A 12,617-nucleotide genomic window follows, 5' to 3' on the forward strand; every position below is an offset into this window, starting at 1 on the left:
ACGGTAATACAAAGAAATATTATTAGTAATTCTAAAAGTCTTAAAACGTAAACTAAAACTAAACATTTTCAAACAATAAACAATACAATGAAACAAGAAAACCTATGTTTGTTGAATTAAAAAGAAATTGTCAAAACAAAATAAAAACTGATCAAAAAACAAAAACTATACAAATTCTGACAGTGGATAAGAATGCGGTGCAGTCTAACATAAAGTGAGACGTCTGGTCACTCATCCACCTTTTCAAGTCATGTTTGTTGGTATTTTGCTTTAATGGTTCTTATTTCTCTCCAGAAATACAAAATATCCACACAGTAAACCCACCACACCTTTCGTTATGTACCATGAATCAAAACATATTTCTAGGAAGAATAGGCTGTTTTTTAGGAGAAACGTTTACAATCAGACAGAAGCATGGTTTATCAGTATGTTATTTTTACTATTTTTATGCTACATGTTTTTCTTTTTTATCACACTCCACATCTTTACACTAAGTTCACAAGCCTAAACAAGCAAAGATATGCTAAGTTATAAAGACATTTCATGGGAAATATTCACAAGATTTTGTTTTGTAAATTACTGCCCCATTCATTTAAAAGACAGTTTTGGAGCCCGTGTGCAAGTTAAACGCGTTTTTGATGGAGCGCCTCTAAGTAGAGCGTGACATGCTGTCAAACCTTCATATAACTGGTCTCATGAGCCTACTGTGGCAAAACGGTTAATTTCAAAGAGACAACAAGACATTCACTGTATCAGACATCATAAGGATGGTGCATATAACCATGGATCTTCCTGTGGTCTGTGATTAAGTCAGTCCAAAGGCTCAAGAGTGAATTAGGACACTGAGAATGGAAGAATTTCCCAACAGGCTTGTTATAAAAGACATGTTGTGTCTCTCTATGGTGAACCCAGCCAGAGTCAGCTGCCATACTCCAGCCACTCTTTCTTCTCCCAAGAATATTAAAATTTGTTGACATCACTGCACTCGGATGGTTGAGAAGATGCAAACCTGTTCACAAACCAGTGCTTCTACAATACTGGGAACGTAGGAATGTGGCACTAGGCCTAGAAAACATCAACAAGTTTTTACTTTGTAACTATTTGAGGATTACCCCTTACTGTGTGATGTGCGCAGGCTCAGTACAAACAAAACAACGGGCTCTGTTTCATTCAGAGCCATTGTTTTATTTTGATAGTGCGGGACGACATTCCCCTGAGTTGAGGACAAAGTAAAAAACGAAGACTTTTAGTGTAAATACAAAGTTATAAGTCAAACTGAACTGAACATTTGATGCTACATTTTCATAACAAAAATGTTTCATATGTCAAAAATCTAACAATTTTACAATTGAATAAATATACAGCAAAATACAAAACTGAGCACTTTTATTTCATTATTCATTTCAAATATACATATTTTATATTATTCCAGCTTTCTGGATGATAGGAAGCTGGAATAATAGTCTTTTTTCCCACCTTGGCTCATGTGGTGACTCATATGATCAGTATTGGGTTAGCAACCTTCAGGACTTACTCCACACAGGACACCCACCACTGGGGTTTATTTCCTGGGAGTCTCCACCAGTTGCTTTAAGAACCGAAGAAGCGTATTGGATGTGATGTGAAACGTCTTCACAATCCTAAAGACGTCCAGCTGCCTTCTTTCTTGAGCTCTTGAGACTTTCATCGCACACAGACACACCGGTCACAAGAAGCAGACGGGTCCCAATGCCACAGAGATCTCAGAGACAAGCTTGGAGACACTGCTCGTCTCTACACCCAGATGTCTGACAGGAAGTAATTCCATATCTCCTTGAACCCTGACAAACAGCTCCAGCTGGAGAAGCAGCAGACAAAAAGCAAACACAAGGAGATATGTTCAGTTTGTTCTTCCTGGATTCATAACTAATTCCAGAGACTAGACCCTTGTGCATGGCGAGGGAAATGATTTTTAGCAGCTGTATGGTATCTCTGAGCAATCTCAAGTCTAATATTGTTTTATTAAATCTCCTTTATTCCCATAACTATAAAACGTGTGCAATTTACCTTGTAAGGCTATCGTACAAAAGCTGAAATTAAAAAGTTCTCATAGTTCAGACAGTGTTTGATTTATTTGTACCGACACATGACTTATTTATCTTTTGGAGACTGGTGTTTCCTTTCATAAATTTCCATCACAATAAAAGGACTTTGATCTGACACAAATGTGATGCATGGTTCCTGAAAGTAATCGATTCCACTTCTTTTTCTCAGACGCCTTATGTACAACAATGTAAAACGAATGTGTTGTTTGTATTACAGTCACAGTTATAGAAAGATGCTGGCAACGCCCCCAAAAACTGTCACAAATCGTTTAGTCTTACCTCAGAGTGTTTTCTGGACACTGTGACAAAGTGTGAATCGATTTCTTTGCCAGAGTCTCCCAGTAAGTGGATAATCTGACTGGCTAAATCATCTGTGGCAGCAGTACTCGTCTGGTTTTCTGTACAGCTGAGAGTGATGTGCTGGAAAGATGAGTGGCTGTGTAACCGCAGAAACTTTAGCTGGACAGCTTCCACACCAGGGTAATCAAACTATCAGAAAGAGCATTAATGTTAGAAAGCACATCTAGAAATAATAGTTTCCTGAATCTAGCCACATATTATTTAATACTTACTTTTTGGTGGTGAGTAAACCTCTCCACATATGTCCTCATCATTTCTGGGTCCCTCCATATTTGAATCTAAACAGTGGGATATGATGTATATTTTTGAAGCCATTCATAAAAACACAAGATTTTTGTAGTAGCATTAATCAGAGAAGACACACACACACACACACACACACACACACACACACACACACACACACACACACACACACACACACACACACACACACACACACACACACACACGTTACTTTTTCCTTCAATAATCTGACATAAATGCAGTCCAAACTATCTACAAACATTCTCAAGTTCCATGTTTTGTAGCTGATATTGTGATAATGAAGTTAGTTCTTTGATAACGTTAAGCTTCACAGGTGAAAATGACTGAACCTTTGAGTAAAGAGGTTCTATGCAGGTTGCTCCACCTCCTGTGAAGTTACAGAAGACCTTCAAGGCATCACAGGGACAGCCTTGGTTCGGGTCCATGTAAAAGTAACCTGAAAAAAAAAGTTGAATGGAACGTACTGAAATATATAAGGGAAAACGTAATAAAACAGTCATCAGATACTCACCATCATTTAGATGTGGACGTATGAGTCTCAGCTCATGGCAGGTGGTTCCAGGATCATCTCTGGTGCCCAGGGGCCAGCTGAAGAACTCTGCTTCATCTTCTTGAGACCATCTCCTTGTCACTTCCCTGGGCTACAGGAAAACAGTGTTCAGCATTCACTCAGTCGGCTTAACATGTTTTACTTTTAAAGCTAGACTGCAGAGCAAATGAGGACATTCTGTGACTGTATATAATGTGCACGGAATAAGAAAGCTTGCACCAACTTTTTCTTGCCCTTCGCTTTGCTTCGGGAGGCCGGGGCTTTGCTTTGAACTCTGTGCAGTTTGAAAACTATATTTTTTAACAGGTCTTTGCTTAGGCTTCCATTTGCCAGGGGCTCCTGGTTTTCCCTGTGAAAGGCATGGCATGATGCAAACTTTCAGGATATTCGGAGAAATGGATCAAGCTTTACATACATCTCAAAACAATCTAGCGTGTTGCATTTGTGTTCAGCGATCAGGTCCAAAGCTTCTTCGCTTATATTGTGTTTGCAAACTCTTACTTGAGGTCCCGGCTTGCCCTTCGTTCCCTTTGGACCTCTCCTTCCTCGGACACCTTTCATTCCCTGTAGTGACCCAAACACAATTCAGCAATGAACAACATTGAATTAAAATTGACTAATGCTAAGACTTAAACATTTATAGAAATACAAAGTCAGTCACCCACTTTCACTCCAAGGTGGCCCTGTAACAGAGACGAGTGTATCAAACAAAGTTTTTAGGTTACAACATGACAATTTTTAAAATATTATTCAGTAAAACTTCACTAATCAAGATATTTTAGTAAGTCATTACAAAAAACTGAACATCAAAGCAACTTACAGGGATTCCTGAGAAGCCTTCCTGCCCGGCTGGACCACGAGGACCAGTGTCCCCCTGTAGTAAATGGTTAATTGATTATTTATTGGATACAAATAATTAAAAACAATGCAATAATGGGAGTAAAGTGTGACTGACCTGTTTCCCCTTATCACCCTTTTCACCTTTAAATCCCTGCAAACCAGGATTCCCCTGATATAGAAGTCAGACATGTGGTAGATTAATCCAAAATCCACCTTTTTCATTTAAAGCATTTTATATTTAAATTGACTGCAATTCACCTTTAATCCAGGTGGACCTATTGGTCCACGTATCCCTGTATCACCTGGGAGACCCTTTGTAGAAAGAAAAGAAATTAAAGGAGTTACAAATACACAAATATATGTTAGATGAGATTCTGACATATTGAATGAATATATGCACAAAATATGTAACTGACTCTTACCTTCGTGCCAAGACTTCCAGATTCACCTTTCTCTCCTCTCAGCCCTGGAATACCCTGAACCAACAGCAGCAGATGATGCAAATGTTCACACTAACAGGGGTAAGGTTTTTATTAGCGATCACGTTCTGCTCTCTAATCATTTTACCTTTGGCCCAATTGGTCCAGGAGGCCCACGTGTTCCTTTTAGACCCCTCGTACCCTGAGATATTTAATAAGACCTTAGTAAGAAACATTTCAACAATGCATTACATCAAACAAAATAAAAAAGACAAATTTATAAGCACCACTATGCTATAATATTAACGTGCTTATAATAGTCACCTGAAATGTATAAATGATTGCTTACCTTAACCCCCCCTTCTCCAGCGTTTCCCTTAATCCCAGGAGATCCAGGTTTTCCCTGCAAGGTATGCATGTATTTAATACCACATAATGCAATAATCTGTAAGAAAAGCTTAGCTGCAAAAGACTTATTCCATTTGTAATTGTGCAGATTTGCATGTCATTCATTTCCTTAGTGAAATTACCGTCTTGCCAGGCCTGCCTGGTGTTCCAGGAGCTCCTCTGTGACCAACGTCACCCTATGAAGTTAGCAGGGGAAAAAGAAATTAATAAAAAATTGTGAAATGTGTTAAAATCAATTTTAGTAAGGCAAACTTTCTTACCGGATCTCCCTCATTACCCTGAACTCCCAGCAACCCATCCAGACCGCTCAGTCCCTGAGAATATGATCGCAAAAACGAGAAAAGACGATCAAACGAAATGAGCATTGTTGGTGTTTCGTGTTAAGAATTGCATTTGTTAGTTGGGATGCTTACAGGTTTTCCAGGTGGTCCAGCAGGTCCTGACCTCCCCGGCAGGCCTTCAGGTCCCTACAAAAGAGACAAGAAACTTCACCGGATGAAATCAAGGCCAAAACCGCTTAACCTTTACTGTTAACACTCATTGTTTATTATTTAATTCAGAGTGAATCATTAATTAGGCTTTACAGAAGACTGAATAATTAATCTGTGTTTATCAGACACCCAGTGCAAGTAAGTAAAGTTTATTTAGTGCTTTTCACTGACATAACAGTCACAAAGTGTTGAACAACAATTAAGACACCAGATAATCATGTTAAAACAGATTAAAAAATAGCATCAAATTGGTAAGACAGCATAATACACACCCAGTGCACGTGGGATTTATACTATCCGTAAATGTTGAAATAAACTATATTTCATAATAGTCACAGTAACTAATCTTGTAACTCCAGTCTGAGATGTGAAGGGACACTCGGCTTAAAACAAAACTCACAATTTGCCCAGCAGCTCCTTGTGTCCCTTTACTTCCTGGCTCACCACCTTTTCCCTTCAAAATGAATTCAGTGACATGAAAGTTGCATGAAGCAGGTTAAAAGTACCTTCACTATGATAGCTTTATTTAAGGGAATTAAGAAACTGCTTTAGAGTTACATGTTTGAGCCACGCTTTCTTCTTACCTTTGGTCCCTGGATTCCTTTAGTTCCTGGAGGACCAGGAGGGCCACCAGGTCCAGTTTGACCTTTAGGACCTGGAGAGCCTATGACCCCCATCTTCCCCATTGTACCCTAAAATCACAGTGAAATATACTCAGAAATTTCTAGAATCACACTATAATAGCAACAGCATAGTATAGAAATGTAATTTTTGGAATTGAAATATGTCAGATGATCCGGTAAGATCATTTAGTCATTTATGGCACTTACTATTAAGTATTAAAACTGCAATTTAAATGCTTAAGAATGCTCTCTTACCAGTCTTACCACTTTCCCTCGTGTTCCAGACTCGCCTTTTACGCCTTTCATACCTCTGATGCCCTGGGAAACAAAGACAGTTATGCAGACACATGGCCTCACTGTGTTTGCACACATGATATTAAATATGCTTGACCATATTTATTATGGCCACAGAGTGAAACAAATAATGAAATCTAACCACGTCTCCCCGAATGCCTGGAAGACCCAGCATACCCTTTTCACCAAGACTGCCCTGAATTATAGAAAAACCAACAGAGACAGTTAAAAACCAGTGAAATGTTTTAGCTGGACAGTTAACATGTGTGAAAGGTACAGTATACCTTTGCTCCAGGCACTCCACCTTTACCTTCAGCACCTCTCTTGCCAGGTAATCCCTAAAAACAGACACATAATGTATAAATAACTTACATATCACTGAAACAACTAAACCTTTTTTTTCACATTCAGGCCTAAATTAAGTTATATATTTTAAATATGCTCCACAACACGTCACTGTTGCCTATGCACAGCACGTTATTAGGTCCACCTGTTCAAATGACACCTGCTGAAGTTCACACTGAGCATCAGAATGGGGAACAAAGGGGGTTTAAATGACTTTGAGAACAGCTGGTGACTCAGACTGGTTGATCTGAGTCTTGTCCCCTTCAGTCCGGGTCGTAGCTCGAGCCCATGACATTGTGCTAGAGGTCAGCGGCGCATCAGGGGAGACTGTTTCGAGCCGATAGCAAGACAGGCACTAACTTAAATAATCACTTGTTACAACAAGGTATGCAAAAGAGCATCTCTAAATGCAAATGGGCTACGGCAGCACGAGCTTACACCAGGTGACACTTCTAGAAGCTAAGAACTGGAAACTGAAGCTATAGTTTGCATGCGATCCCCAAAATTGGACAGTAACTGAATTCAAATGAAGAAGAGTCACGTCATGGATGTCCAGCCAGCAGATCTGCTATCATGTTAATGTCAATATATGTTTCCAGCACCTTGGTGAATCTATGCTACAATCATAGCTGTTCTGAAAACAAAAGGGGGTTGATATTAGTACTTTAAGTGTACCTAATAATGTGTCCGGTGAGTGTGTGTGATTTAGTTAACATTTTTAACTCAAATTCAACACAAACACATCGAGGTGATACCAATATCGAACATTTAGTGCACATTTTAGCACACAGTCAGTATAATAATGGAAAGTTAATGTTAGGTAAAGTAAAACGTACAGCTGGTGACGGTCCAGTGGGTCCAGGAGGGCCCGTAGTACCAGGAGGACCCTGAAAGAAAAACAGATATAATGTTGTTCAGCAGCATTATAGTCAAACATGCATGTTCTGTAGAGACATATAGACACAGCACATGTTGTTAAGATGACTGAAGCAAACAGAGTCCCCCTCAGGTACTAACAGCGAGTCCCTGGAGCCCTTTCTGGCCTTTCGTTCCTGCTGCCCCAGTTTGGCCTCCAGCTCCAAATGGCCCACGAGTGCCTGATAAAGCCCTGGGGCCTGGCTCACCCTGTCAGTAAATCATCATTATCACTATCAGGTTTTCACTCAGACATTTTGTTTACAGGCAACACCAGTTCTCAGGTTTTCTTCATCATTGTTTCTACATGTATGAGTTAAAATGACTGACCTTGAGTCCTGGGGGCCCCTGCTGTCCTCTATCTCCGGGTGCACCCCTGTACCCCTGAGAAAATCACATGTAGTAAAGACAAGGCAGAGGCGATGCACAGTCTTCCTTATATTTGCTCTTTTTGAATTAATATCCCTGTATGGAAGTCAGTGGTGTTACAGTAAACTATACTTTAGGATTACTACATACCCGTTTCCCTTGTGGCCCCTTCGGTCCCTGTGAACCTTGGTTTCCTCTTTCACCCTCAGACCCCTTTGGTCCTTTCTGCCCAGGAGGTCCTGTGTTTCCCATAACACCCTGAAATCACAGTTTTATAAGTAACGCAATTTTCACGAATGCTGCAGTAAACTGATAGCAAAATTAACCTTTATTCTTAATTTTGGGATTGATATTGGACTCACAGATAAGCCTTTTTGGCCGGCTGGCCCTTGAAATCCTTTCTGTCCGTTTGGACCCTAAAGACAAGAACAACGCTCAGTTTGTCCTGTTTCATGGGCTCATATTCCTGAAGTTACTCTAACAGTTATGATCTTCTAGGTCTTTCATTTTCCTTTGATTTTCTTTCTTTCTCTTGTATTATCTGTGCTTTCTGTACTCTTCGCATCTCTAGTTTTCTTACTTTAGGTTTTGTTAATTTTATGTTAAATGGAAATTGAAAACAGTTGAATCCATGACCAAGCTAATCAATCTACCTCCTCACCATCGAGACCAGCAACTCCCTCCTGCCCCACAGGTCCTCTGGATCCCTGAACACAGGACATGTAGAGACAAACAGAAGAAGAAGAACCGTCTTAAGTTACTTCAAATGACACAGCATTATTGACGTGCACTTGCATACAGCTTTTTCTGTATTTAAGTAGGCGATAAGATACTTAGAGAAGCTCAGAGGTTCACCTTATCTCCTTTTACACCGCCTGATCCAGATGGCCCCTGACTTCCATCTTTACCCTGCGTGTTAAGAAATTTAAGATAATAACAGGGAGATAATATAAAGAAACATCCTATCAAAAAAGGAAGACAGCTCCGTCTTAGTGAGCTCGCAGTTTGGTAGAGCAGGTTTTTCTACCAAATGTATTTTGAATTTTAATTTCAGGGGATGTATTTGCTTCATGTTCATTATACCAAATACTGCATAAATAATTGTTCTATAATTTGATGCACAACAAAGAATAAAGCAAAGATTATAATTCAACGTTACTATTGGTGCATCGAACATTAATGCCAAGGCATAATTTTAAAAAGCACCTTTCTGTCAGAGATATCTTGAAAATTAATATTATTAACAATATCTCACAAAAAACGGCGGCAAATTGCCTGTATTTGCCTGAACAACCATAATATTCAACCAAAAGTCGTCAAATTATAATGGTGACTCGGATCCATCTTGTCTTTTGAAAAGAGCAGGGTTAAAACCATGAAAATTAATCGTACATGCGTTGGCTTATCAAAGTTTTCGAATCAGTTCAAATGCGGTGTAAATAAACCCGACATCATCATCCTTCCAACAGGTCTGGTGACACCGGGCTCGACTTGGTCTGGTGACTGACCCAGAGAAACTAATTATGAGTTCATGGCAAACTGGAAAGAAAGAAAGTGTCTGTTCGCTCCCGAGTGTTTCTGCAGTTATCACAAGAGGACTGTTCATCCTGCAGTTAAGCAAAACTGCAGAGAGATTAGCATGAAGGCTTTGTGACCTTTCACGTGGCTGACAGTTGACTTGATGAACAAAGTGTGACTAATGATGTGTTCTGAGTCTGGGATTTTGGGTTTTTCTAGTTTTGTATTTTGGATTATTTTCCTTGTATCCCTGTTTATTCATGACTCTCTTATGTTTCCACATCTGGCTTCTTCTTCATCTTTGTATTTATGATTTGTAACTTGTGTCAATTTAGTCTTGCATCCTTTTCAGTTGTGGCTCTCTTCCTGTTTTATTTTGGTGACTGTTCTTCTCTGTATCCTTTGTCTTGGTTAACGTCCTCCACAGTCATTATCTTAGGCTACGTTCACACTGCAGGTCTTGATGCTCAATTCCGATTTTTTTGTCTGCTCGTTCACACTACAACTAAAATGCGACAGCAAACGCGCTCTAGTGTGAACGCTCAAAGCGGCCCGCATGTGCAAAAGAAGACGTCACACACAACGCGCTCTGTTTAGACCCAGAGCAAACAGTGTTGTTTGACTGATGGCCCTTAATATAAAGACTTCGGACTTTACATTTCCCAATTTTTGCTTTAAGTTATTTTGTTATTTACATAATAATGTAAATAACCTAATAATGATCCTTATTGCTGTTTAAGAGAGGAGCGGTGCTTCAAAGGATAGCTGCAGATTTCTGTCAGAATCTGCAGATTATACAGAACAAATAAAATGTTCACGTTGTCTTCCCAACAGTTTCACTGGATGGCCAGGAAGCGTTCGCGATGTCTTCTCCGGCGCTGATAATTGGCGTCTGTCTTGTGTCAGTGACGTAAAAGACGGATTTAATGCGACATGACCATCAAACAGCAGTCGCTTTCTAAAACATCTGATTTGTATCGGATTCAGCACCACATACGAAAGTGACCCAGATCGGATTTGAAAATATCGGATTTGTCCCGTTCACACTGTCACACCATGATCGGATAGATGGGTCGCATAGGGTCAAAAAAGTCGGATTTGATGCGCTTTCGCCTGCAGTGTGAACGTAGCCTTAGTTAACCCCAGCTGTGTTCCTACTTGGTTTTTTATCTCCTCATTATGTAAAATGCCTGAGTTCTGTACACAGCCAACCTTGACAGTTATGTTGGACAGACTGACAGAGCTTCAGTTTGTGTATGAAATAAAACAATTAGGCTCCCAAACTTCTAATTATATTTGAAAACAAAAGCAAAAAACCCCCCCAAAAAACAACAAAACCTTACAGAGCAACCTGTAACTCCAGGAGGACCAACTGGGCCTTGTGGACCTTGACCGCCTGGAAGACCACGGGACCCAACTTCACCCCATGGTCCAATGTTGCCGTGGATACCCTGTTGGATTAAAGTATGTTTAAAAAACAGAGAAAAAAGTTCATAGACTAAAAATATTTCTTGGTTTTATACAATCTGATTGAAGTCTGTTAGTTAAATACTCAAAGACGTTCACATGCTGTGTGTAGAAAACACACACAGCTGCAGTCATGTGAAAAACAAAGCCCACGCTCGGAGCTCGGAGTTTAAGAGTGAAGGTAGCAGCAAGCTGCTGCTCATCAAATGCACTTGATTAATCAAGTGTGACCATCTCTATAGAAGCAGATGTTGGTCTGGAGCTTTCAGGTGTGTGCTAACAAATTAATGCCACAAATTTTTGAATTTTTTGAATGCAATACAAACAAATTGCAAGTCTGCATTTTGGGTCCTTTGCTGCCTCCCCGCACACAGACCATGACACAAATGGTACCAAACCTCAATGAATTGAAGCGACCTTAAAATAAAGTTCAAGAGAAGTTGGACAAAATTCCTCCACGACACGAGAAACTGAAAATTATACAGAAAACTATTACTTCAAGTTACTACTGCTAAAGGTGGTGGCACGTTATCACAGGACTGCACAGAGTCCAATGAAAAACGTTCTTTTCCACACACCTGCCTTCATCTAATTCTCTAATTAACTCACAAACCAATGCTGACGTGTAGAAACTCAAACCGCTGACCAATCAGTGCGTCCGACCTCCTGGGCTACAGCATTCTCACATTCTCAAACATCAAGACATTTACCACAATAAAATCAAAGGCATAAGTTGACCAAAAGAATGTGTAAACAAAGGACTGGATGAACGTTTTGTATGGACAAATAATTAAAATGATCTTACAGGAGCGCCTCTGTATCCCTGTGGTCCAGGCATGCCCATCTCTCCCTGGAGAATGACAAGAACTTGACTTTAGTAAGAAGTTAGAGAAACACTTATAAATAATGAACAGGCGATAGTAGAAAATAAGGGACTAATTCACTTACTCGGGGGCCTTGTATTCCTTTCGGTCCCTCCTCTCCTCTTGTACCCTTCACAGCACAAACGTTATCTTAGCATATGAGGAGCTAAATAACCGAGTGACTGATAAACCTGCTACTTAGTAATGAAGATGTGAGGCTCATACCTTAAATCCTTTACTTCCTGTTAGTCCGCTGGGGCCTTGTTTACCTACAACCCCCTAAAGGAAACATCAGGATTGGATTTTTTGGTCTGGCTATAAAGAAAGTACCACAAATTCCAGAAAGTCTACATTCATATATCATTGTTTGGGTTGAATTTTCAAGGCTTCATTATTTTCTTTCAACAAACACAGGAGTACTCTCCATACAGCTGCACAGTAACATACTCTCCTTCCTGGCTGTCCCGATGTCCCCTTCGTTCCTCTGCTGCCAGATTCTCCCTGGAAGTCGAATGACACAACGCTATGATCCTAACGTCACATAATTCACTGTGCTGAGTGATCACAGGACACTGTTGTAAAACTTTAGATCCTCATCTTAATAAATAAATGAATTCATTTATTACAGTCACTCCCATAGTCTCCAAAAATACTAACAATGTTTCATGAAGCAAGAATTTAAAAATTGCCTTACACTCTTTCCTACAGGGCCTTGGAATCCAGGAGGTCCTGTTTTTCCAGGCATTCCCTGTGGAAATGAGAACATGAGATAATAACTTGTCCCACTCCAGGATAAGCAAATGC

General features: G+C 39.9%; 1 protein-coding gene across 5 annotated transcripts in view; it reads right to left on the reverse strand.

The window, feature by feature from the left end:
* Nucleotides 1-229: 229 nt before the first annotated feature.
* LOC308393810 (uncharacterized protein) overlaps nucleotides 230-12,617 on the reverse strand; it is a 30,144-nt gene continuing 17,756 nt past the window's right edge. For 3 of the 5 annotated variants that reach the window (XM_080877822.1, XM_080877823.1, XM_080877824.1), the window contains 35 exons: nucleotides 12,508-12,561; nucleotides 12,261-12,314; nucleotides 12,039-12,092; nucleotides 11,899-11,943; nucleotides 11,756-11,800; nucleotides 10,827-10,934; nucleotides 8,821-8,874; nucleotides 8,619-8,672; nucleotides 8,328-8,381; nucleotides 8,116-8,223; nucleotides 7,927-7,980; nucleotides 7,699-7,806; nucleotides 7,518-7,568; nucleotides 6,621-6,674; nucleotides 6,479-6,532; nucleotides 6,298-6,360; nucleotides 6,004-6,111; nucleotides 5,820-5,873; nucleotides 5,342-5,395; nucleotides 5,189-5,242; nucleotides 5,051-5,104; nucleotides 4,870-4,923; nucleotides 4,669-4,722; nucleotides 4,524-4,577; nucleotides 4,360-4,413; nucleotides 4,217-4,270; nucleotides 4,082-4,135; nucleotides 3,927-3,944; nucleotides 3,763-3,825; nucleotides 3,485-3,610; nucleotides 3,223-3,352; nucleotides 3,041-3,147; nucleotides 2,657-2,722; nucleotides 2,364-2,573; nucleotides 234-1,837 (listed from right to left, as the gene is read on the reverse strand). In XM_080877822.1, coding sequence (XP_080733948.1) covers nucleotides 1,706-1,837; nucleotides 2,364-2,573; nucleotides 2,657-2,722; nucleotides 3,041-3,147; nucleotides 3,223-3,352; nucleotides 3,485-3,610; nucleotides 3,763-3,825; nucleotides 3,927-3,944; nucleotides 4,082-4,135; nucleotides 4,217-4,270; nucleotides 4,360-4,413; nucleotides 4,524-4,577; nucleotides 4,669-4,722; nucleotides 4,870-4,923; nucleotides 5,051-5,104; nucleotides 5,189-5,242; nucleotides 5,342-5,395; nucleotides 5,820-5,873; nucleotides 6,004-6,111; nucleotides 6,298-6,360; nucleotides 6,479-6,532; nucleotides 6,621-6,674; nucleotides 7,518-7,568; nucleotides 7,699-7,806; nucleotides 7,927-7,980; nucleotides 8,116-8,223; nucleotides 8,328-8,381; nucleotides 8,619-8,672; nucleotides 8,821-8,874; nucleotides 10,827-10,934; nucleotides 11,756-11,800; nucleotides 11,899-11,943; nucleotides 12,039-12,092; nucleotides 12,261-12,314; nucleotides 12,508-12,561 — 2,514 coding nt within the window. In that variant the 3' untranslated portion in view covers nucleotides 234-1,705. Of the gene's footprint in view, nucleotides 1,838-2,363; nucleotides 2,574-2,656; nucleotides 2,723-3,040; nucleotides 3,148-3,222; nucleotides 3,353-3,484; nucleotides 3,611-3,762; nucleotides 3,826-3,926; nucleotides 3,945-4,081; nucleotides 4,136-4,216; nucleotides 4,271-4,359; nucleotides 4,414-4,523; nucleotides 4,578-4,668; nucleotides 4,723-4,869; nucleotides 4,924-5,050; nucleotides 5,105-5,188; nucleotides 5,243-5,341; nucleotides 5,396-5,819; nucleotides 5,874-6,003; nucleotides 6,112-6,297; nucleotides 6,361-6,478; nucleotides 6,533-6,620; nucleotides 6,675-7,517; nucleotides 7,569-7,698; nucleotides 7,807-7,926; nucleotides 7,981-8,115; nucleotides 8,224-8,327; nucleotides 8,382-8,618; nucleotides 8,673-8,820; nucleotides 8,875-10,826; nucleotides 10,935-11,755; nucleotides 11,801-11,898; nucleotides 11,944-12,038; nucleotides 12,093-12,260; nucleotides 12,315-12,507; nucleotides 12,562-12,617 lie in introns of all 5 variants that reach the window. The other 2 variants (XM_080877821.1, XM_080877820.1) reach the window with 1 other exon arrangement.

The sequence above is a fragment of the Rhamphochromis sp. 'chilingali' genome (genome assembly GCF_963969265.1).
Source record: "Rhamphochromis sp. 'chilingali' genome assembly, chromosome: 3".
In the NCBI taxonomy this organism is placed as follows: domain Eukaryota; kingdom Metazoa; phylum Chordata; class Actinopteri; order Cichliformes; family Cichlidae; genus Rhamphochromis; species Rhamphochromis sp. 'chilingali'.